The following is a 24,127-nucleotide window of genomic DNA, read 5'->3' as shown; positions in this document are numbered from 1 at the left end:
GTGCCAATTCCCACAGCAGTATTGAGAGGACCAGCAATATAAATCACCCTAGCTATTGTCAATCATGTAGCTAATTAGTGGAATGGTGGTTGTTTATCTCTTACTGCTTTAATCACATCTATGACAATTATCTGTATAAAGTGCCATGCTAGTATTCCATGAGTATTGTTTCAAGTTGTGCAACTCAAGACTGGTTATTGTTTTTACAGTTTATAGGTTATGGTGTGATAAAAAGGTCTCTCTCTTTTATAAAAAATAAGATTCACTGAAAATCAAGTTTTATAAACAAAATCAAATTGTGGGGTTTGTGAGTTAAAATCATGTTGCTCATGTAACATGCTGTGACACAAGGTATGTGGTACAGTGGCTCATTTTGACCAGTCCTGGTAATGGATCTGTCCAGTTCCAGTCCATGATGTGCAACATCACCACTTGCAGACCCCAATGCTGGTTATGGTGACCATTCCCTCAATAGCCTGAGCTGGCCTATGACTGTCACAGCAGATGTCAAGTGGCCGAGTGGTTAAAGCACTCTCCATTATGGATCACTGCCATCTCACCTATCTGCATGGGTTCAAGTCTAGGATTTGGCCAATGTGGGTATGTGAGAAAGCTTGCCAGTAGCTTCTCGTGGGTTGGTGGTTCTTCCTGGGGTTTCCCAGGTTCTTCCTCCACCATCAATACTGGCCACCATACATAGCCTATTGTGTGCTGAAAAATGGTGTTAAACCCTACAACAACAACAGCAAATGTCAAACTTGCACAGGACCACATCCACTCTAGTTCTGGAACAGTCTTGATTTATCCCATGCCCTCTAGTACCAGAAATGGGAATGATGATTTATCTTCCTGGTATGCCCAGTTTTGGACTCGAGATATCGATAGTGTCAGGCATCAGGTCAAGCCATCTCCAGTTCTGGTTCTGTCCTGGATGCCTAGTGTAACCTGCACCAGATTAGGTGAATCTGTCTCCTGCAATATGCAGTGGTGGAGCGTGATGGACTGGCACATTTCAGGCAGCTTTTTTGCCACCTCACTCTTTCAAGTTTGAAGTCAATGGCACAAAACCCTCATCATCCTTTAAAGCAATGACTCGCAAGAAAGACTCATCCATAAGTATTTATACTTAAGAAGTCTTCTGGTTTATGCCTTCTCCTGGTCCATCAGTGATCTTTTGTAGAATTCTACCTTGAACACTTTGTTTTAGTTGCTGACATCCTACACTGCTTTGAAAGACAACTTCAGGATCCAAGCATCAACAGACTACTATTTTCACAATAACCCCTACCATCTAACTTCAGTCTGGCTTTCAACAAAATACACTTGACTTCCACAATGAAGTCTGCTGTTATCAGAGATATTAAAGGCCTGAAAATATCAATACCTTCCTTGATATGCATAGACTGGAAATCCTTTAGTGGCATGCAATTGGTATGCAACACTGTATCTATTGGCAGTGCAAGACATATTTCTTAATAGCTAAATTTCAGAATCTGAGTAAAACCTATATTCCTCCATCAACATATACATCTAAGAGTCAGTCTTGTATATGACACATTTTCTGGATCAAAAGGACAGCTTAGTTCTCAATCTCCTATTTCACTGCAGTCCTATCCACATCAGCACTGCCAAAAGATCTTCATAAGGCCATCTATGGATTGCAACCATTTATCTTCCAGCCTTCTATTCCAAGACCTCATAATGGAGATCAGGAAATAGGTCAGCAAAGTTGCAAAACTTGCACAGGCTCAGTATCACAGAGCCCAGCAGTTGTTTTGTAAGAGAGACAAATAAGGACCAACTTTAGCATGCCAGATAGAGAAAACAAGCCACTTTCCAAACTGAGGGCCCAGTTTATGGGAGTCACCAACAAAACAGGGAGGCAATTTCCAGCTTTGACCATGCTTCTCTCCCTAAAACTGTCCCACATAAACAGATGCTCAGCTCATATTGCTCTTCTCTGACATCCCAGTAGTAGGAACACTACAGTACTTTGCAACATAATGGGAGAGACTCTGCCCTGATTACTCATAGGTTTTACATTTATCTCGGATAAACTTGCTATGTTAAGTCACCCACACTGACTGTCAAGGGCTCCATTCACTACAGAGATCCTATTAAGTCAATGTCCTGCATGAACAAATAAAGACTCCTTATAAAAGGGCATATATTACTCAAAGTACAAACACAATGTGATTTTACTTCTGACTTTTCCTTGTTCCCAAGGTCAATGGCAAGCTCTAACCAATCATTTACCCAGCACATTCAGAAACCCAAGTTTGGAATGCTTAGACATCCAAAATACATAACGACATTTTTCCATTCACAGGCAATGGCAAATTCTTTAGATTTGCTTACATGGGTACTACTGGATATGCATCAGTTCAGGCACTCCCCGTTTGATCTGAACCTCAGTCCTGAGGTCTTCACATGAATCATAGACAGTTTTCTTCTGTGCTTGGGGTTTAATGCCATTTTTCAGCACATGACAACATACTGTAAGCAGCCAGTATATTTGGTGGAGGAAGCAGCTGACCAGCTTTCTCACATACCTATGTTCGCCAGAGCAGTGACTCTAACCCATGTGACAAAGGTAAGATGTGTGAGTGATCTGTAAAGGTGAGCACATTAGACCATTTAGCCATCTGGGGTCCCAAAACACAGACAGAGTCATATCAGTCTTCAGATTCACCTCTATGGAACACAGATACCTGAGTGAAATTCTACAAAAACATTAAGGTGAACAGATTTTTGTACCAAGACATGAAATCCCATGTGTCACTCTTGCTTTGCATTGGATTTATTGCCAACAAGGACAAATCTGATTTCGTTCCATCCAAATATTTCATTTGACATCAGTATGTCTCCCTCAAAATGTTGCCTTAAAAAGCATCTCAGTATTGTCTTCTATCCACTTTGAGAGTCTAATCACAGCCCAGGAATATCTTTGCATCTTGGCCCTTTTCAGTACATCCAGTGAGTTTCATTTTATTCATGAGATCCCTACAGATGATCCTCATATCCCAGTGGAAATTGGAATTTGCCCTCTGGATCACATGATCATAATTTTGAGCTACATCTCAGCAGATAGAAGGACCTCTCAGTGCTAACAGCAAGTGTTCCTCTTCATGCAGAACCACTTAAAATCACAATGATCTGCATGACTTGCAGGGTGCCCACTTACTTCACTCTTTTGAACAACAGTATCATCAAATTTCTAATGAGCACAAAGACTGACACTAATGAAACTTGTATCACCTTCAAACCCTCCACTTAATTATGCTAAGTCAGCATCTACAAGTTAATGCTGTAATCTATTGTCCAAGAAATGGTGACTGTGGCAGAGAATCAGTGTCCTATGAGCACATTTTCAGTTTTATTTATGTCTATGTGGTTGTGACTGTGTGTGTGTGACTTCTTGTGTGTATGTGCAAGTGAGGATATATGAAAATGCCAAGTTTACCAGCTTGTTTTCTTTTGAGGTGCCTTCAAACAAAATAGTTATATAATTTTCTTTAATTCACATCTGAATTCCCATTAATGATGTACAGGCTTATACAACTAGATAACCTATTTTCAACTGTACAGCACTGCTTATTTGGGTCTTATGCACTGACCCCACATGGGACCACAAAACCCACTTGCTGAGTCTCAATCACCCTCTCCTAATATCTGGAAGATTGGTAGGTATGGTACCATCAACACAGTGCTTGTATCCTAATATCTGGAAGATTGGTAGGTATGGTACCATCAACACAGTGCTTGTATCCTAATATCTGGAAGATTGGTAGGTATGGTACCATCAACACAGTGCTTGTATCCTCTGGCTGTGGCAGTGACAGTATGTCTGAAAACTTTGCATGAGGCCTGTAAAGGTAAAGATCGCAGGATCTTTTCTGAATTGGCAATCTTTCTACCGTAAGGAATTTAGCAATCAAGGCAGCAATGATGATGTAGTCTGCAGACTTGTGTGAATGTTTCTTAGCTCTCTAAAATACCTAGGTCAATCTCTCTTCAAACCAATGTTGCAAATGTTGCAAGTATGGTTTGAATGACACCCCATACAGTTTATGCATATGGGGAGATTTCTTCTACCAGCTTAAATCGAAAATTCGAATGTCATAGACACAGACCCAAATAAATATATTTACCTCCACTGATAACAATCCTAACATTTAACCCACACTCGTAGAGAAATATTAACTATGCATTATTTGTTTACAAAATAAAAGTTACTGGTCAGGTGCAAAGTGAACATGATTTTGGACAAGGTCAAGTCCAAAATACAATTATACATAACATATAATAATGCAGAAAAACTAAAAAATACTAATTAAATATACATAACAATAGAACACTCAGTAATAGGGATTCCTGACTATCATAACTAGCCCTGGCAAATAAAAATCATAGTTTAGCTAGCATAATTTCATGTAACTATCCCAATTTTTGTCAAAAAGATATATAAAACATATTCAGATGCCTTTCCATGCTTCCTCCACACAGATCTATACGGTCAATATTGGAATGATCATCTCCCAACCATGATATTTTTTTAAGTTACACAGGTCTTAGCATATCATTAAATTTTCATGGAATTAACTTCTGCTCCACATTTCTTATGGAGGCTGAAAAATCATACAGCCAAAAGTAATTATCATCACATCATATTAAACCATCTATTGCAGGTTCTTCAACCCATTATGTCTGCAGCTGCCATTCCAATTATAGCTCCAAAGAATGACGAGTTCTTTACACCTGTGACCATCATGTTAATCTGTATCCCTGCTGGGGTCCTTGTCTTCGCAACTATTGTCCTACTTTTGATATTTTGTCGAATCAGATGGAAGCAAGAAGAAACCTCTGCAAAATATTGGAGAAAATACAGCTCTCTTGTTAAGGCAAGTGTAGTATCTTCAAGAAATATGCTTTGAAAATATGCATCTGCCTACAGCATAATTTTTACATGTAGCAATAAAGCAGCTTAAGTTCTTGACATTTTATAACTTGCTACCATGCTACAAATAGCCGCCATCAAAATGACTGATCCCCACCCTACCTCCCAACAAATCATAGCTATTACAAATATAAAACATGCATAATTTTACAATTAAACACCCAAGGACCTTAACCTTTCATCTACTGATCAGAAAGGAAAATCATTTTCAGTTCCAGTGACCTTGACATGAGACCAAGTAACAGCAACAGCAATTATAAGGTTTCTGCATCCATCCATAGCTAAGTTATATAAGTTTTGAGAAAAAAAGACCACAGAAAGATAGAGTTATGTTTCTGAAACCACCTGGTCTATGAACAGACAGCTGGACTTCACTCTTGCATACATGCCAAGTCTCCCAAATTGTCCCGGAGTATTTTGATTTTCGACCCCATCTTCTGATCTACCGATTTGCTTGGAGAGGGAGGGGCGGCACCAGACAGATGCCCCCCCCCCCACTTTTCCCCAAAAATTAAACGTGTTTTCATGTGGATTTGTTTCCCCCTAAGGTGCTTGTGTGGGTCTTCTTTTCTTTATGAAAAGAATTTTGACCAAAAATTTGTTTAATAACAAATTTTTGATGGGGCATTTTTTTTCTCCCTAGTGTTATTTATTGGGTTGTTCATCTAGGTTTCGATTTCCTAATTGAAATCCCTTCCCGTTTCACTGCAAAAGAACTAAGGTAAAAAATACTGTTACCAATGCACTGGGTCCAATGTATGACAAAGAAGTTTCTTTACTATGCAAGTCAAACCCTTTCTCACTGATGATGGATGAGTCTAATGACAATGGTGATGAAAAGTGTGTAGCAATTCTTGAACAGGTGTTTGACAGTTACATTCACAGAGTGACAACCATATTCCTGGCAATGCCAATTTGCAGTTGATGTCTTCAAGAAGTCTTAACAAACAGACAGATTCCGTGAAAGAACCTAGTAGGGTTTAGAAGTGACAATGCAAATGTAATGGTTGGAACGAAAAATTCCATCGTCTCCAGAGTTCGTGAACAGCAACCAAATGTAATTGACTTTGTGTGTATCTGCCATTTGGCCAGTACCTGTATACAGTATGGTTTGAAGAAATTGGCTGTCCCAGTTGAAGAACTTCTGGTTGACACCTGCTATCACTTCACTTACAGTTCCAAGCATAGAGAGGTGTATAAAGAATTCCTACAGTTTACCAACACTGAGGAGTACAAACTGGTCAAGCATTGTAGCACAAGTGGCTGTTACTCCAGAAATGCATTACACACTTCTTTCAACAGTGGCCAGCTCTTCAGTCATATTTCCAGAGCCATGAAGATGCTGTGAAGACGGGGAGTAGAGTGAACAAATCTGTGCAGAACCTTGAAAACCCAGAGATAAAACTGACATATCACTTTCTACATCACGGAACCACTGAATGATTTTAACACCATGTTCCAGGCTGGTGATGCTACTGTGGGATACCTCCATGTGGAGATGGAACTAATTCTACGGAAATTCATGGGAAAGTATGTGAAGACAAGTGTTATCACTGCATCAGCCAGCATTACGGAGGTCAACTTTATGTCACCAGAAAAGCAGCATGACAACTGTTTGTTAGCAGTGAGTATGGAAGCCAGGCATTTTTGTTCACAACAACCCAGGCAACATTTCTCCAACCTAGCTGAGCTCCTTCTCTAGGAGTGTGAGGTCCTTCTATGTGGAAGTTAAAGCAAAGATTCTAGCCAAGTTTCCATTTAATGACCAGACCCTGAAGGCCCTTGGTTACCTGAATCCTGAGAGAAGATTGGAGCTTCAGCTGAGTGACAGATTGGTTACAGCAACTAACAAAAAGTGTCAGCTTGAAGATGAGTTCTGGGACTTCCAGCTCTCCCCAGTTTCACTCAGGGAGAAACACCATGGATGTCTTCTGGGTAGACATGAGCAGAATTTCCACACCCTTGAAGTAACCCAGATTCCCAAATCTAGTGATGCTCTCTATGGCAGCACTCAGCTTGTCACACAGTAATGCAGACCCTGATCACTGTTTCAGCATGTTGAGGAAGATTCAGACAGACCACAGTGGAAATTTATGTGGAAAAATTGTGTCATCACTAATATCGTGTAATATCGTGTAAGATAAAGGCAAAGTGTGACTGTTTTGAGCTCAGACCTTCAAATGATTTGTGTATCACTGCAAAATGAGCTTCTCTACAAGGCTGAAAGACAACCAACACATTCTAAAAAAAATTGAAGTTTGTTTGTGCTTGAGGTTCCAGCGTGGCATTATTTTTTGAACCACAGTGATTCTTTTGAACATTCTTAAATTATTTTTGTGAGATTAAGAAAATAACATATAACAAAATTAATAAAGTTCAGTAACTATTATTCATCATAGTTATTAACTTAGCTCTGGTAGGAACTGTACTTTTGCACTTAAACTTATGAGAAAAATAGTCATTAGGCTAATCTCCCTGCTTTGGACCCAATCACCCTGATTTTGAATACAAATCTCCCTGATTTGGTTCCAGAAAACTTGGCATGTATGCTCTTGCCCCCACCATCCAAAGACATTTGGTAAGTGGATGGCAGAGTCAGGCTTTATGTGAAGGCATCCAGCCAGACAACATACCGAGCTAGTAAATTAAGTGGAACCCAGTCTACTAGCTACACCCATGCAACAATGTATCCACTTCCCCAATAAGACGATAAAGCAGTCAAAATTTCTGAATCAATTAGTCTGAAACATTAGCATATCTCCTAGGAAACTGGTTTAAAAAAGTTCATACAAAATTATGTGCAAATTTTAGCAGAGTTTTTGTAGAGTTCTGAGTTCCATCCCAGGGGACAGTATGTGTACAGGTTAACAGTTTTTTTATTAAAAAAATGGAATAAATGCAATTACTTATCTATCCAAGACATAAAAGTCTAGGTTAACTTATGTATCCATGGCATAAGTAGCAGCAGGGAGGGCAAATCCTACAACTTTTAGAAGGTTCCAAATGCTGAAATAAGCCCTTTATAAAAGTCTAGGTTAACTTATGTATCCATGGCATAAGTAGCACCAGGGAGGGCAAATCCTACAACTTTTAGAAGGTTCCAAATGCTGAAATAAGCCCTTTATAAAACGCGATGACGCTTTATGTAAACGCAATTGTCACCGTCATTGCTGCCCTTTGTTGTCATTGCCCTCCCTGCTGCTTCCTGTGTCCTTTTTCGAAAATTAAGGTCTTTACCGAAATACGAAAAATTATCCAAAGATCGTATCAAGACCTACTCGATACCGTGTCCGAGGATCATGTAAATTTATTGTTATAAATCCATGCGGGGTTGACTGGGCATGACTAAATAAATTTCTAAACTTATTGATATCCATATCACCACTGCACCCAGTCTGATGTATATTTCGTAACGTGTGTGTATCAACTCCGTTAAACACTGCAAGAATATTACAGTTATCCCTGATCACTTTAGGAATTTGGGTGTATCGCTGGGTTACATAAATCACATCAGTGTTTTTGTGTCTGCCTCTGGAAAATATCTTGGCAGGATTTAATTGCTTATCCAACATGACATCATCAACTCCGTATCAACTCCGTTAAACACTGCAAGAATATTACAGTTATCCCTGATCACTTTAGGAATTTGGGTGTATCGCTGGGTCACATAAATCACATCAGTGTTTTTGTGTCTGCCTCTGGAAAATATCTTGGCAGGATTTAATTGCTTATCCAACATGACATCATCATAAACAACTAAATTATTAATAAATCTATCAATATCATCAATACTTGGCGCTTCATTAATGTCAATTATAAATTCAACAACATCATCACCGTCGTTTAATGACTTTGCACTTTCATTAAAATCTTTTAACACTTTGTAGCATCGTTGATCGTCCACACTTGGTGCTACCAAATACAACTTGTCCCACTTCATCCACTGCATTATTAAATTAAGTAACAACTGTGTCTTACCACTACCAGATGGGCCAATTATAATCATACGAACAGAATTTGGTAGCGCTGCGTGATGCTTAACTGGTTCTCGTTTCCTTGTAGCAGAAAAGTCAGTGATCTCCATTAGAATAATATAATATAAATATGGATTTATATTGTGTGAAATGTAGAGCACGTACCCCAACAAGTGATCTAACAACTGTTACAACAAAAAATAACAGATCTGCGGTTTCGGGTAAGTGTGAGCGATGCAGTATAAAAAAGTTCAAATTTATCTCCCTGACTCCGTCAGGTGGTAAGTCAGTGCCAAAACCAAAGTCAAGTAAAAAAAAAAACGAGGAGGTGATATTGCCGCCAAGTTAGGAAAATCACCAGGACCTCCGTGGGCTAAATACCCAGGAGAAAAACATCTACCAGGATATAACTATTGTGGTCCTGGAACCAGACTTGATATCAGACTTGATGATCAAGATCAACCAAAACCAGGTGAGTATCCGATAAATGTTATCGATAAAGCATGTCATGTCCATGATGTAGCTTATAAAAGTAAAAATCTACAAGATAGGCATCTCGTGGATGTGAAATTAATTCACGCGCTAAATTCCATCACTGATAAATCTTTCAAGGAGAGGTTAGCTAGTTGGTTAATAAAATCTGCGATGAAATCTAAGCTTGTATTAGGTGCTGGTAATTAATTATAATGGAGTCAATTTATTATTCCCCAAGAGGATACTGGAGGGGTAGCACAGCAATTAGTAAACTTGCCGGTGCAGCAAAAGTCACACATGATACTGCAGCAGATTGGTTATCCAGACAGGCAATATGGCAAATTTATCTACCGCGTCCTAAGAAAATTAATTTTGCACATTTTAATGTTAGTGTTCCTAATGAAGTTCATCAAGCTGATATATTATTTCTACCACATGATACCGTTAAAATCCAAAGACGTCAAATTACATACAAGTATGCATTAACTGTAGTTGATGTTGCAAGTAAATACAAAGATGCAGAACCGTTAACGACTAAAACAGCATCTGAGGTTGCTTCTGCTTTTGAACGAATTTATCAATGAGGACCTCTACGGTGGCCAAATCTATTACAAGTTGATCCTGGCAGGGAATTTCAGGGTGCAGTATCATCAACGATGAAGCAACATAACGTCACCATCAGACAAGGACATACTGAGATTCATCGTGATCAGGCAATTGTTGAACAATTTAATTGAACACTTGCTGAGCGGTTATTTGGATATCAGTACGCAAAGGAATTCATTCAGGACAAGAGATCTCGCGAATGGGTTGCAAGATTACCAAGCGTGATAGCTGCATTAAATAATGAAATTACTCGAACAACCAACATGAAACATATTAATGCAATTACCAAAAAAAATATACCTGTACAACGACGTGATTTTTCAGCACAACCAATACTGGATGATGTCACTGTAAGATATTTATATGAACCAGGTGAACTTGAAGATGGTAAAAAAAGAGCGACTGATCCTATCTGGAGCATCATGACACGCAAGATATCTTACATAATTAGATCCACTGGTAGACCAGCAATCTACAGACTGGATTCAACTGCTTCTCAACGTGGATTCACACGTGAACAATTACAAGTAATTCCCGAAGACACACAATTACCGCCCAAATCACTTAACTAGCACCACGACTTCGATTACATTCAAGACATGTCAACATCACATTTTGTCGTGTATCACCGCGACTATTATCTTTTCTGTCTACGGTAAATTGTTTTGGATTTTTATTAGTGTAACACCACAACATTATACAATTACAGCTCACACAGTGATTATTCTGTTGTTGTTTCAGTGTCATGATAAATTCAACATCAAGGTCAAATTCTCGATTATTTTTTTTTGTCACTCTGTTTGTAACCAGCCAATTTTTTTCTTATTATGTCACTGTCATTTTCATTATTAATTTTATCAGCCATTGACTCTTCCAAGACAATTCTTCGCAACTGAGATATTCTTCTGACTCTGGACACAGCTAAGTAAACTAAGTTTGACCACTCGATGCGATCATCAACGATCCAAACAACTGTATCAGAAATAGTCAGTCCTTGAGACGAATGAATCGTCATTGCGTATCCTAGCGTCCACGGGTATTTGTTCATTTTTAGTGCATCTTCAACAACATTGACATCAACTGTGACAATATCATTTAATACTAAATTCTGTTCTCTTGACTGTCCTGGTATATCAACGTCAGTATTTTGTAACCGCATATCAGCTGGTCTATAACACAATGGCACTGGCAACATTGGAAACTTTTCTTGTTATAATTGAAATAACTGCTGTTGAAGTGTGTCTCTGACTATCTTTCTACTTGCCACTATCAAATCGTTTGGTTTCCACGTTTTCCAAAAGTCGCTCATTGAAGTCTCTGAAATTATTTTACGCATAATTTCACATTGAATTTTATTCGGTTGTAATCTGAATAATGTTTTAAATTCCTTCAACACTGCATCAAGAGATCTATAATCACCAGACACTTCTTCATAATAATCTACAAAATCTTTTTACCACAAATGCGGAGATAGACCAACAAAAGGTGGTGGCTGACTGTGATTGTCGCACATTATCCAGCAGTATTTTTTATTAGCAGCCAGTCAAGAAATATTTTTAATATATCTGAATTTCGAAATAATTCAATCGCTTGAGTTGTCTTACCAGAACCTCCCGGTCCGTTCAAATAAACGGTTTTGTGTCTGGTGATTTAATCATTCACAGACGGCGCCAACGACATTTCTGATTTACAATAATTATCTTTAATCGCAACATCAGCGGATTCACAATATCCATGTAACATTTCCCTTTTTATTCTCCATGAACTCCATGATTCATCAGTGCTTGTAAAACGAGCCAGTGATTCTGAATATCTTTTATCGATATAAAATGAATCTGTTGCAACTCTAACTGCAGTGTCGGGAAATCTATTTACTTGCGATAGCAAATTTATAGAAACATAAGCCAGCATCGAAGATCTTAAATGTGTGTACTGAGGTGATTCTCCATTAATATAACTAACAACTGTGATCAACCGTGTTCCGTCGGACAAGAAAGCGTCCTCCCGATTACAAAATATATTTCTTGCAGCGGCATCAGCAATTATAAAATATAATTAGCATCATCCATAATCAATCGTGAGTGATGTCGTTTATAATCATATGCACCACCTTGAGTAAATTTACCGATTATTCTTCTATCGAGATCTTTTGCTGTTTTTTCACTATTGCGGAGTTTAATCCTGAAAATATTAGGAGTGTTATTGTTAATGACATCCATGGTCTGATGGGGACACTCTCATGCATATTCCTCAATGACTTCATCGAGACTGATACGCTCCGGTGTTGGTAACCAAACCGAAGTCTGCGGTCGATATGATATGATTACTTCACTGACCGTCAACGATACCAATATTCGGCTGTCCAGCATATATCGCAACAACACTATTGGTGTCCAACGTTTCTCTGAGAAATGTCTGCCAAACCAAACATAACAAATTGGATGAAGCTCTTCAGCGAATTCAAACGATGTCACACGAGCAAATCCTGTCAAGTCAAAATCGGGTAAAGGACCATTTATAGCAACTCGCATCATCGAGTTCGTGGGATGTCCAAATCTTTTAAAATATCCACTACACTTGCCCATCCCAAGAAAGCTTCCTGAATAACACGCAACTATATCAACTGATATCATCTCGCTGCGGTCATACTTGGTATTCCACAAGCCACCATGTCCATACTCGACACAACTCAATTGTATATCCTCGAGAAACTCACTTCGGGTTGGCTTCCATGAATTTCTTTCTCTGGCAGCGTGAGCAGCAACACTCGGAACTGTAAAACAATTAGTTAATAACTGCTCAGTGTTTTCTGAATATCTCTCTGCGAGTTTTTTCATTTCCTGTTGCAGAGATTCCGTCCAGTATAATTCACCGTTAGATCTTACAAATTGATCATACTTGCCATCTTCAGAACCTTTAAACAACCACATCGACACAGAGTCGTTTTTGCTTATCTGTTTAATAAAATCAAACATATTTTTACCAGAGTTCTCTGGCGGGTAATATTTCACAACAAGATCCCGCGGAAATATCATAACTGCGTTAGTCCAAGCATGAGCGTTATGATCAATGATATTTATTGGAGCTCCGTTCTGATTATATTTCGATTTGTATAATACTTCCTCTGTTATCGTTGTTACGGTTATGGGAAATCTTAGTGCTTTTTCTAGCTCGGCAACATCATTTATTGACGCTCCTGTATCCTTGACTTTTTCAGCCCACGCTGCTATCTTGGAACGTCTTAGATCAGTTAGACCATTTCCACGCATCACATTTTTTAAATGTTCCATTACTTGCTCGGCTACACAATTCAGCTTTGAGAATCTCATTGGGGCAAGTTTATTGATTTTTTATGTTTTTATCGGATAGATTCCATAAATGACCGCAGTCACAGGATATGCTTGAGCATAATATGGTTTATTAATGCCAGTCAACATTCCTGGTTTGGAAATTTTACTTAACAGAACGGTTTTCCATTAGCAAGGACAGGTCATTTTTATCACGGATAATCCACGTATCGGAATCTGCTTGCACAATAAATTTTATTCTGAAAAATATTTCTGATTATCAAAGAGGTAATCGATAATTGTTTTCGCTCGTGCATCATTCATTGTAGCATCCTTGACAGAGTCAGTGTCGCGTATAATTTTAAATGTAGACCATACGTGAGATGCTCCATCATTACGAAATTCTTTTTTGGCACTCCTGATAATATCAAACAGATCAGTCAGGGCTCGTCTCCACGAGTCAGGGGTTAGTCTGTCAAGATCGAATCTAGAAGCTTTCCAAGGCTTGATTGCGGATAATCTTTCAAGCTCCTCATATTATATTTAAGACAAACATTTAAATAAGAAATATATATATATATATATATATATATATATATATATATATATATATATATATATATATATATATATATATATATATATATATATATATATATATATATATATATAATGTCTCAAACCAATCAGTGCAAGTGGCTTAAAATGGGATCTGTAACTGTTCGTAACAAACCCTGCAGGAAAGAATTCTGCGGGGAACATTCCCAAAGCATGCAAAGGGGGAGTTTAGGACCAATACTGTGTCTGCAATGTGGTGTTGGGGTCAGGGGTAAAACACAGGTATGTGCAAGTTGCGGGGGAAAGAGATACCGTGAACTTAAAAGATATTATAACAAAAAAAATAATAATGTTGTGCTAAAATGTGAGCGCGATTATATAACTAAGTTTTCAGACAAATTATAAATTAGACAAATACATTATTATATAAAATGAATCAAGAATTTGTCCCACATCCTATCATTAAGAATTACGAAGCGAATCGTGAGGGAATAGTCAGACATTGCAGGTTGAAAAAACCAGTTGGTGCTGTTAATAATTTTGGTTATCTTAGTTTTACTGTTCCTGGAAAGAAAATATATTACTGTCATCGTTTTGTGTTCGAGGTATTTAATGGAGTGATCCAAGACGGTCTTGTGATCGATCACATCAACAATATTAAAACTGATAATTCTTTATCCAATCTGAGAATTGTTACACAAAGTCAAAATTGTAAATTTGGAAACACTGGCTGTAGTGATAAAAGCGCCAAGGGAGTTGTATCCATAAATTTAGATACGAATGAAGAAATAATATTTCAGTCAATAAACTCAGCTGGCAAGTATTTTGATATTTGTGCACCTTCAGTATGAAAAGTCAGAGAAAATATATACAAATCTGCCTTCTCAAAAAAATATAAACAAAGGATTGTTTTTCAATATTGTTAGGTACTTCACTAAAATCTTGAATTTTTTTAATGTAAATAGCATTAATTAAGGGAAATAACTCCGTTAAGCATATCTCATGCAATTAGTTCCCCCCCCCCTTGTCAAGGTGACTTTGTCAAGGTGATTTCATCAGGGAGATTGTGCAACACTCCCTGAGATGTCATTACATGTAAATTTATCCAGCACGGCAGAGTGGTATACAGTTGTTTTTTTTTACAGCCAATTGTGTACACAATGCATTGCAGTCTATAACACTTCCACGTTTGTCAGTACAGGTAAGTGTTATTTTCACAAATCCAGTTTAGAACTTAAATTTAATGTTTAAAATCCATTTCTAAACTTATTCAGCAGTAATATGTTTCAGAACTTGTTAACTGTCTGTCAGTAGTTACCTATATGATAATTTTTTAAACCCTGTATTATTAGATGAGACCATGGTACAGTTGTAGAGCAATTGTCTCTCATCCTGACTCTATCAAATGCCAGCGGTTCGAGTCTCGTCACGGACATATTGTCGATGGTGCCCATTTAGGGTTTTATAATAATTGGGGGGCTCCAGCAGGGGCCTTGTGTACATATCTCCTCCACGTCGAATCGTGGTGGTGTTTTTTTCACCCCTGGGATTTTGATCGGGGGGGGCGTATGTACACAGACAGTTTCACTTTCGCCTTGGAGCCCCCAAAAATAAACAGTAACCTTGGATGTAGAAAGCTCTACGTCACATGGGTCTCATTCAGAAAGAATGCGGCTATTGACTCTGTCACGAGGATGCCGAGAAGCCATTAGAAAGGCTCTGTAAGACTGAGATAAAATCTTCAAGATGAAATTGCCTTGATAAAATCAAGGAAGTAAAAACAAGACAAAAATCTCAAGTCTGAAAGGACCTCGTGAAACACATAGGCCAGTGAAAGACCCATGATTGATAACCACTCATCAAGGTTGCTGTTTATTTTTTTCTTTTAAATAGATAATATTTATATATATATGAATTAAGAAAATATCAATGATGTGATTGTTGCTATTAAAAATTAGAAGAGCGCGGATTTAATATATCCGATGAACTAAATCCTGAAACAATCATGTCTGATTTTGAATCACTATATGAGGATAAATGCGCAGGGCGTTATATTTTGCCTGCTCAGTACAGATTTATAAAGAGGATCCAGACGGAATTATATAAATCGCTGGCTACAGTAGAAGAAGCACAAATAAATGAATTTGTTTTGTTGTCTCGTGAAATTAGGTTGGAATTAGACCAAGAATATAAAACAAGGAAGATGATAAATACTTGTGTAAGACAGCTAAAAAATTGTATGTCCCTTGATGAGGAAGTAAATACCTAGAAATGAAATCAAGTACTTGGAAATGAAATTGAAAGTAAAAAAATATATCACTTTTTTTTACTTCCTTGATACTTGTATCAGTCCGAGTTAGATAATATTTTCCTTAGTCGATTGGATTTAATGCAAGAGTGCACATAATTGAGAATTTGATCTCGGTCACATACAACTGAAATAATATGCTCGCATCTGAGACTATCTAACTGTTGCTGTGTTAGTAAGAAATCTTTGTTTCCGTATTCGTCAATAATGAATTTAACGTTAAATTCTTCTTGGGCAAATGCGGCCTTAACTGCTTGCTCAAGCGCTTGTTTGTCATACACGAAAACATTTATGTGGTGGTACATATTTAAGATCTAAATACACGTATATACTCTAAAAATTTTTACTTTTTACTAAATTCGCATGATTTTTACTAGTAAACACCCTATCAAAATTAACAAATCCGATGATTTCTATGATTTTTACTAGTAAACACCCTATCAAATTGAGAAATTGGTCGATGTGTACAAAATATATATAAATAAAATATTTTTACCGAGCTACAGTCCACCTTGAACGTCTTAGATTTTTAAGATTTCACAAGTAAATTAATATGTAGTGTTTCACCTAAAAAATCAAGAAGATGGCCAGACTGGTCTGTTAGTTTAAAATTTATTCTGGTCAGCACGGATTATGACATCTTAGATAGACTGGGTTGATCGGCTCTTGCACGATTAGAAATCCAGGTGGTATATCTTTCCGGGTGAATGAATAAAGAACAAATCCTTGCTGTACTTGATTTGATACTGTCATGTCCGTGCTGTAACTGCCATCAATGACATCACACACAAGATTGACCGCAACCACTTCAGTTATGTTTACGATGCCCGGAGATACATGTCGTCCGTCTCTGATTTGACTATTATTGTGCCTGAAGATAGTTGGCTCCGGTAGTGTTTTTCTGTACTGTGTAAGTATGTCATCAAAGAACTCATTGATTAGATCGTTAACAGATTCTTTAGTTCGTCTGCGTTATATCCAGGAAACTTGAAATTCGGCAGCGTAGCTTCTGTTAGCGAATATGCAGCTAAAAATGGTGGTTTAGAGTGATTTACGGCATCAGTGTGATCATTTATTGCCTGAATTACTCATCGATTAATATATGCCATGTCGGATACAAGCTGATTTAATATTTCTACGCATTTGATGATTTCGCTGCATGAACTTATATCAAAAAGATGTTCCTGAAAGTACTGTTGTAATTGCTCTAGTTGTGTTTTATGTTCTTGATTAATGATTTTAAAATATTCAATAATTTGAGATAGGTCAATATACCGGGATCTAGTTTCTCCGCTAGGAATTTGTTTATACTCAAAAAGCCACCGAATAGTGTCCTTATCATAGAAGCTAAAAATACTACCCAACGTTGCATTTTTTATACTATCCAGATGTTGTTTGTATGATGGTTCAACTTCGTGGTATGACTGCGCATCTGTGACATAATCAGACTTTTTCGGTTCAGATGGTATTGGTGGTGCTGGTGGCGGAGTCTGAGGCCATCCTAACACTGTTCTGATCGAACTATTATATATATCCATGGCGTAGTTAGGGTGCTTATTTCGATGGCAGAAGACAGCGTTGGCTCATGAACAGTTATTGTTATTTTGGATTCTTTTCCTGTGATATTTTTTATTCGACGTAATTCCTCATTGATTTCTTCCATTTGATAAGACCCGGTTGGTAACCCAATGACATTCCAGTCGGGAGTACCATCGGGTTTATTTTTATGTGCAAACACAAACAAATTATTTGCTGGCAATCCACCAAACAATTTTGATCTGATATTGGGCCAGCTGTGATATATTCGTAATTGTGCTAACGCGATCTCATTTACTGGAATCGCAGTTGGAAAAATAATACTGAATTCTGGTTTAGTCGAAATTATTGTTATCACTGAATTCTTCACCGGATTTGTATTTGCGACTATATCGATCAGAGTTTGATGAAGTAATTCTGTCATTGTTATTTATCTTTTGTCGCTTTAAATGACTGGTGTAGTCTTCGTATATCTTAACCATTTGCGCGAATTCGAAATCTGATATTACTGTATCGTAGAGACTTGATGATATCAGCGACGAAAATTTCGAGTAGGCGCTCATGGCCGCATTGTTTAACTTTTCATATTCGTGCAATTTTGTTAGCGCACATGAAGATATTTTTTTCGCGATAATATTAGCAATGCCTGCAATTGTCGTTGATGTTGAAACTGTAACTGTGATTGCGATTGCAGTTGTCACTGGTGTTAGCGCTGATAATAATACTCCCGTAGATGCAACTATTGTGGATACTGAATACACTATTGTGTCTAGGATGATTACACGTCACTTGTATTTGTTTACTTTTATTGTGCATTCGTTAATGGTATTTTTTAACTCTGACTGCCATTCGCGTACTTGATCATATCTATATTGCTGCGCATCCAGTGTAGTCATTGACTCTGACGCCATTTTATTATTTTACACAGTAACCAATTGAGGTGTTTCAGCTACAAATTCCAAACACCACCAGTAAGATGTTGCGGTTAATTTCTTATCAGCGGATTCCAGTATAAATGTTTCTTCGGTTCCCTTGTTTAATATGATAGTCACAACCCCCGAATGTCGCCAGGGATACACTGTAAATATCTCAAATTTTGCAGCACTGAACACAGACAGCCTGTACACTCCAGTGACTGTTGCTGTATATTTGATAGTATTATTTTGTTTAGACCATGTTTCAAATCCAGATGATACTGTGTATACTATGTTGGTAATATGCCCGGCAGTTACTCCAGATGGGATTTTAATCAAACTGGTTTTGTTAACGATCTCAGGAATCCCATTTACGATATCTTGCTGTGTTTGTTTGATTGGTCTTGATATCAGAAAGCTTCATATCAGCGGTGGGTGGAGTACCAAAGAATTCCTCTGCGGTTTCATTAATTTTTCTAAAGTTTCTACGGAGATTTGCAAATGCGTTTACGTGAACGTCATACTCGGCCCGCAATGTGGATAATTTACCATCAACGGTGTCAACATAATTTTTCGTCGCGGCATCTTCCGGGGATGTTGGATCTCTTAAAACGGTTATTTTGTTACTGTTCATGCTGAGTTCACCTGTCATTGTATCGCCGGTCTTTTTTACACGTTCCCCTGCAGCTTTTTGTGTATCTCTTAACGCCATGATTGATATCAGTGAATCTCTGATTTTTCCGCTGTCAGTGAACACAGGGATGTTACCCGGAGTAGCTCCAATAACCCTACGAATAATTTCATGCCATTTGATATCGCTGGTTTTTAGTTTTCCGTGTTGGTCCTGAAAAATAACAAGCTCATCTGGGTCTATCCCGGTCAGACTTAAAAGATTATCGATTTCATCTTTGGTCGCATATTTTGATAAATCTATATCGGTGTGCTTCACTTTTCTGTTGAGAAGAGATCTTCCATAAATATCAACCATTATTCTTTAACGATTGTTTAAATGTATACTCATGCACGACTTTGTGAGGTGGTTTGGTTGACGCTGATATCGCATCGAGGACATTTAATACTTCACTACCACATATCGGAGGATCGGTCAGTGTTTGTGTTGGTAGCGTTGAGTACCAAACTTTTGATGGGATGTCTTTTGTATATTTTAGAAATTCAACTGGCGGTGCTAACTCATACAAATCGAAATAGATAATTCCACGTAGATGTATCGCATAAGCAACCCAGTGAGTTCCTGGACCGTTACTGTTATAGAGATTAAAAATTCCAGTTTCTGGATTGTTTAGTTGTGCTGGTAGCTGACTTCGCATAAAGAAGCCTCTGAAATTTTTTATATTTAATTGTTTAACAGCATCGAGTAAATCAAAATTTGACATCAGTGTGAAACTGTTGGTTTTCAAAACACCTTGTGTGATGTCTAGAACCGTCTTGGGTACCATGAAGGCGGAGTTCCTGGAAGTCTTAACCCATGTCCTTTTTTTTGCATCCTTTTCCACTTGCTTTCTTCAGTGCCATTCCAGCAGCTGTTCCAACAGCTCCTAACGCGGCGGCCTTAGCGACAGCTGGGGCAGCAGCAGCTATCAGTGCTGGTATCACGGCGAGAAGAGGAAATATACCACTGGTTTTAATCATGTCTTAGACGGCTTTTGGAGCAAAACTAAGTTGAAACCCAGTTTTTGCTTGTTTTGCTTTATTGAAATGATTAAGTTGTGTTTTAATCAGCCATAATTTGTTTGGACCACCAGTAATTTGATCATTTTTTAGTGTTATCGTTGCCCCACATGTGCTCACATTTTTCGATTGTAATATTTTCGCCTGACCAGAAGTCAGAGTGACATTAACGTGACTGTATGACATTTTATTTAATATGAGATTGATCTAATTGTCTACATGTTTTCTACTGGTACGTCAGTGAATCTCATTCGGCCGCCAGCACCTTCAAGTAACATGGTTTTATTGGAAAGTATAACTGTGACTGCTCTGTAGTCAGCTATAGCCCCTTTATTCATATTAGCTCTGAAATGCACATCAACGACACACTGTTTAGTTAAATCAAGATGCTCTAGTGAAAAGTAATAGATTGGATAATGTGCCATAAAATCCAATTGTGATATTTGCAAACCAGTATCGATATTTATATCACGCGTTAGATATTTCGTCAAACGTTGATATACACGTGCAACATGGTAATTATCAAAATTTAACTATATGTTTTCAGATGGTTCTTGATGCCCATTTATTCTCAGAGAAACGTCAGTAACACCGAGTTTGTCAAATATCATATGACTTTGCAGTTGTGTTCTTCGTGTAATATCCTGAAGAGCAATGAAAATATGTCGTGGTGCAAAAACTCCCTGCTGTGATGCTATATGCCATGTAAATACACCATTAATATTACTTTGAATATTATCTGTGGTTACTGTAAGCTATGATTACAACAATTTACCACCTTGATCCATAAAAGAAACCAGTCGCTGTTCTTCAGTGATTGCTGGAGTCATTACTGGCATCCACAATGAAAGTTTTTTTCAGCGTTACTTTACCAGCGTCACCCATAGGTCGCCATAAAGCATCATTGTCATCACCTTTTCTAAAAAGCACAATTGTATGTTTTGCTCCGAAAATTACCTTTCTGACATCTCTACAAAATCCAAAGATATGCGATAGTGGAATCATACATGAAAAATTTCTACGACCAGCACTTAACATTTGTCTGCATGTAGAAAAACCCAAATTAAATTCCGGATTAGCATTAATGATCATGTCTTCAACGTCAATATCAGCAGGATTAGGTGCGGCACGGTTTTTTGGTCATCTAATAATGTATTGATCACTGTTAGGAAAATTAGAAGCATCCTTGGCAAACATCATTGACGGACCAGCTGATCTTGTATAATCATCAGAATATCTTGCTAAACCTATTATTGCTATCGCTATGTCAACATTGTCCTCAATTGACTTGATTTTTTTTCTGTCAACGAGATACGCAGCGCTTTCAAACAAGGCCGAAATTCCGTTATTGACAAAACCGATTTTAACCACATCCCCGTATACTGTATCATCTGTTTTTATAATTTCACCCGCTACTTCAATAAACGCTTCTGCGGGCAAGAAATATCTACTTGTATCCTGAATCTGTAATTCAATTCGTCCTCGTTGATTTGGTTCCCGTGCGTCATAGGAATAATACTGAAAATCATGCACTGATTCATTTTTAAGAACCGGTTCGTCTATGTCAAATGCCGTGTCAGATTGATATTTAAACATTTTATTATAATTTGTTATCGTCTAAAATGAAGACCACTCCCTGCCGCCAAACTTGTATTTATCCCTTGATTAATCAAGGATGCTAGTTTTTGATTTGCAGCTTGATTTATTACTTTGCTAACATCGGTGGGCATCACTTCGGTGCTCGGTAATTTCACCGGTGGTGGAGTCCTGCATATTAATTGTGCTAGTCTATCCTTAATTTCCAAAAATGCCTTACCGGCCTCGCTACCAACAGCACCAGTAGCTTTATCTTTGATAACATCAATAGCTCTCATTGATAATTGTTTTGCAATTGATATTGCTTTAGGAGCCATCCTCGCGAATAAACCCCAAACAACATCACCGAATCCATTTCCATAAGTCATCCTGTATACGGGTACTTGTGAGTTTACAACCCTGACCATGACTGGTCTATGATGAGAATTGTGTACGATCATTTTATTTAATTAGTTATTTATTTAACTAATCGCTGTAGTAGCCACTGACACCATCCGCGAGTTCATCAATAAGTTCTCGGTATATACTAGCATCCATGATACCACCTTGAAATAATCGCTGACAGATATCAGGTGCTTCAATAATTATTTCTGGCAAGTTATTTCCAGCTCGCTTTCCTCCTATGAGAACTTCTAACCGCGATACGTCATTGATGATATTGTTAGGACAAGGGATAAAATCACTCCCCAAACCTTTGCCGGATGTTTTTTTTATGCTAGTCAGTTGTGTTATTATCGGAGGTGTTTTTAATGGTGTTGACAGATCTGCGGTCACAACAGGGCTTACAACTCTCCTTGCTTCAACATCTTTCTTAAATTTTTCAAAATCAGCTTTGTATTTTTCCGTGACCCGACTAATATCTTTGTATGTAGTAAACACCAACCATTCCCAATGATCATACCTTAACGATGGTGAACCCATCTCCAAGTAGTTTTCTTGATCATTAAATTCACCTACAAGATCAACCGCGCTTTCGCAATTTTTCATCTTAATATTGTTTGCCACACTCTCTTTAATTTCTGCTTTACTAAGTTTGTATTCTGGCGGAGCTTCGGCTCCAGGTAGCATTTCTGACGCATCTACAAAAACTTCTTCGGGTGGTCTTGTTGCAACTACGCCAGCCGGAAGATCTCGTAAAATCTTTTTTGTTTGTTTGGTTCTTCTCACAATTTTTTCAGTCTGCGTGGCAGTTTGTTTTAGCACTGGAAGAATACCCTTTCTTCGTTCCTCTTCCTCCTTAATATCATCCTTAGGATCTCCCAGTAAAGCTCTTTCTGTGATCGCTGCAGCTTTTTCAGTAGCTGTTGTTATGGGTTTAAATAATTGTTCTGCGCCTGTTGCATATTCAACTTGTGCTTCTTGCCACGCTTGTAATTTTTGTCTTACAGAATCTCTCACAGGAAGAATTTTTTTTATTGCTTCTAGTCGCTCTTGAGCTAATCTAGCAGAATGTGCTTCTCCAATGTTGGCCATTACTGTGAACTTAAATTTTTAATTTATGACAACAGACGCGCTAATGTTTTTCTCGTACCTCGATAAAGACCTTAATTTTCAAAAAAGGACGCAGGAAGCAGCAGGGAGGGCAATGACAACAAAGGGCAGCAACGACGGCGACAATTGCATTTACATAAAGTGTCATCGCATTTTATAAAGGGCTTATTTTGGCATTTGGAACCTTCTAAAAGTTGTAAGATTCACCCTCCCTGCTGCTTAAGTGTTTAGAGTTAACTTATGTCTCCAAGTCATAAAAGTCTAGAGTTATCTTATGTCTCCAAGTCATAAAAGTCTAGAGTTAACTTATGTCTCCAAGTCATAAGTGTTTAGAGTTAATTTATGTCTCCAAGTCATAAAAGTCTAGAGTTCACTTATGTCTCCAAGTCATAAAAGTCTAGAGTTAACTTATGTATCCAAGTCATAAAAGTCACAAGTTAACTTATGTATCCAAGTCATAAATGTCTAGAGTTAACTTATGTATCCAAGTCATAAATGTCTAGAGTTAACTGATGTATCCAAGTCAAAAAAGTCTAGAGTTAACTTATGTATCCAAGTCATAAATGTCTAGAGTTAACTTATGTATCCAAGTCATAAATGTCTAGAGTTAACTTATGTCTCCAAGTCATAAAAGTCTAGAGTTAACTTATGTCTCCAAGTCATAAAAGTCTAGAGTTAACTTATGTATCCAAGTCATAAATGTCTAGAGTTAACTTATGTCTCCAAGTCATAAAAGT

General features: G+C 37.7%; 1 protein-coding gene across 3 annotated transcripts in view; it reads left to right on the top strand.

The window, feature by feature from the left end:
• Positions 1–24,127, top strand: part of LOC149787814 (uncharacterized) — a 141,863-nt gene that overhangs the window by 14,873 nt on the left and 102,863 nt on the right. For all 3 annotated transcript variants that reach the window (XM_089974024.1, XM_089974023.1, XM_089974025.1), the window contains one exon: positions 4,689–4,901. In XM_089974024.1, coding sequence (XP_089830150.1) covers positions 4,689–4,901 — 213 coding nt within the window. The remainder of the gene's footprint in view (positions 1–4,688; positions 4,902–24,127) is intronic.

The sequence above is a fragment of the Sinohyriopsis cumingii genome, chromosome 11 (assembly GCF_028554795.1).
Source record: "Sinohyriopsis cumingii isolate HCF-2022 chromosome 11, ASM2855479v2, whole genome shotgun sequence".
NCBI classification, from domain to species: domain Eukaryota; kingdom Metazoa; phylum Mollusca; class Bivalvia; order Unionida; family Unionidae; genus Sinohyriopsis; species Sinohyriopsis cumingii.
This window is presented reverse-complemented; position numbering and strand designations above follow the sequence as displayed.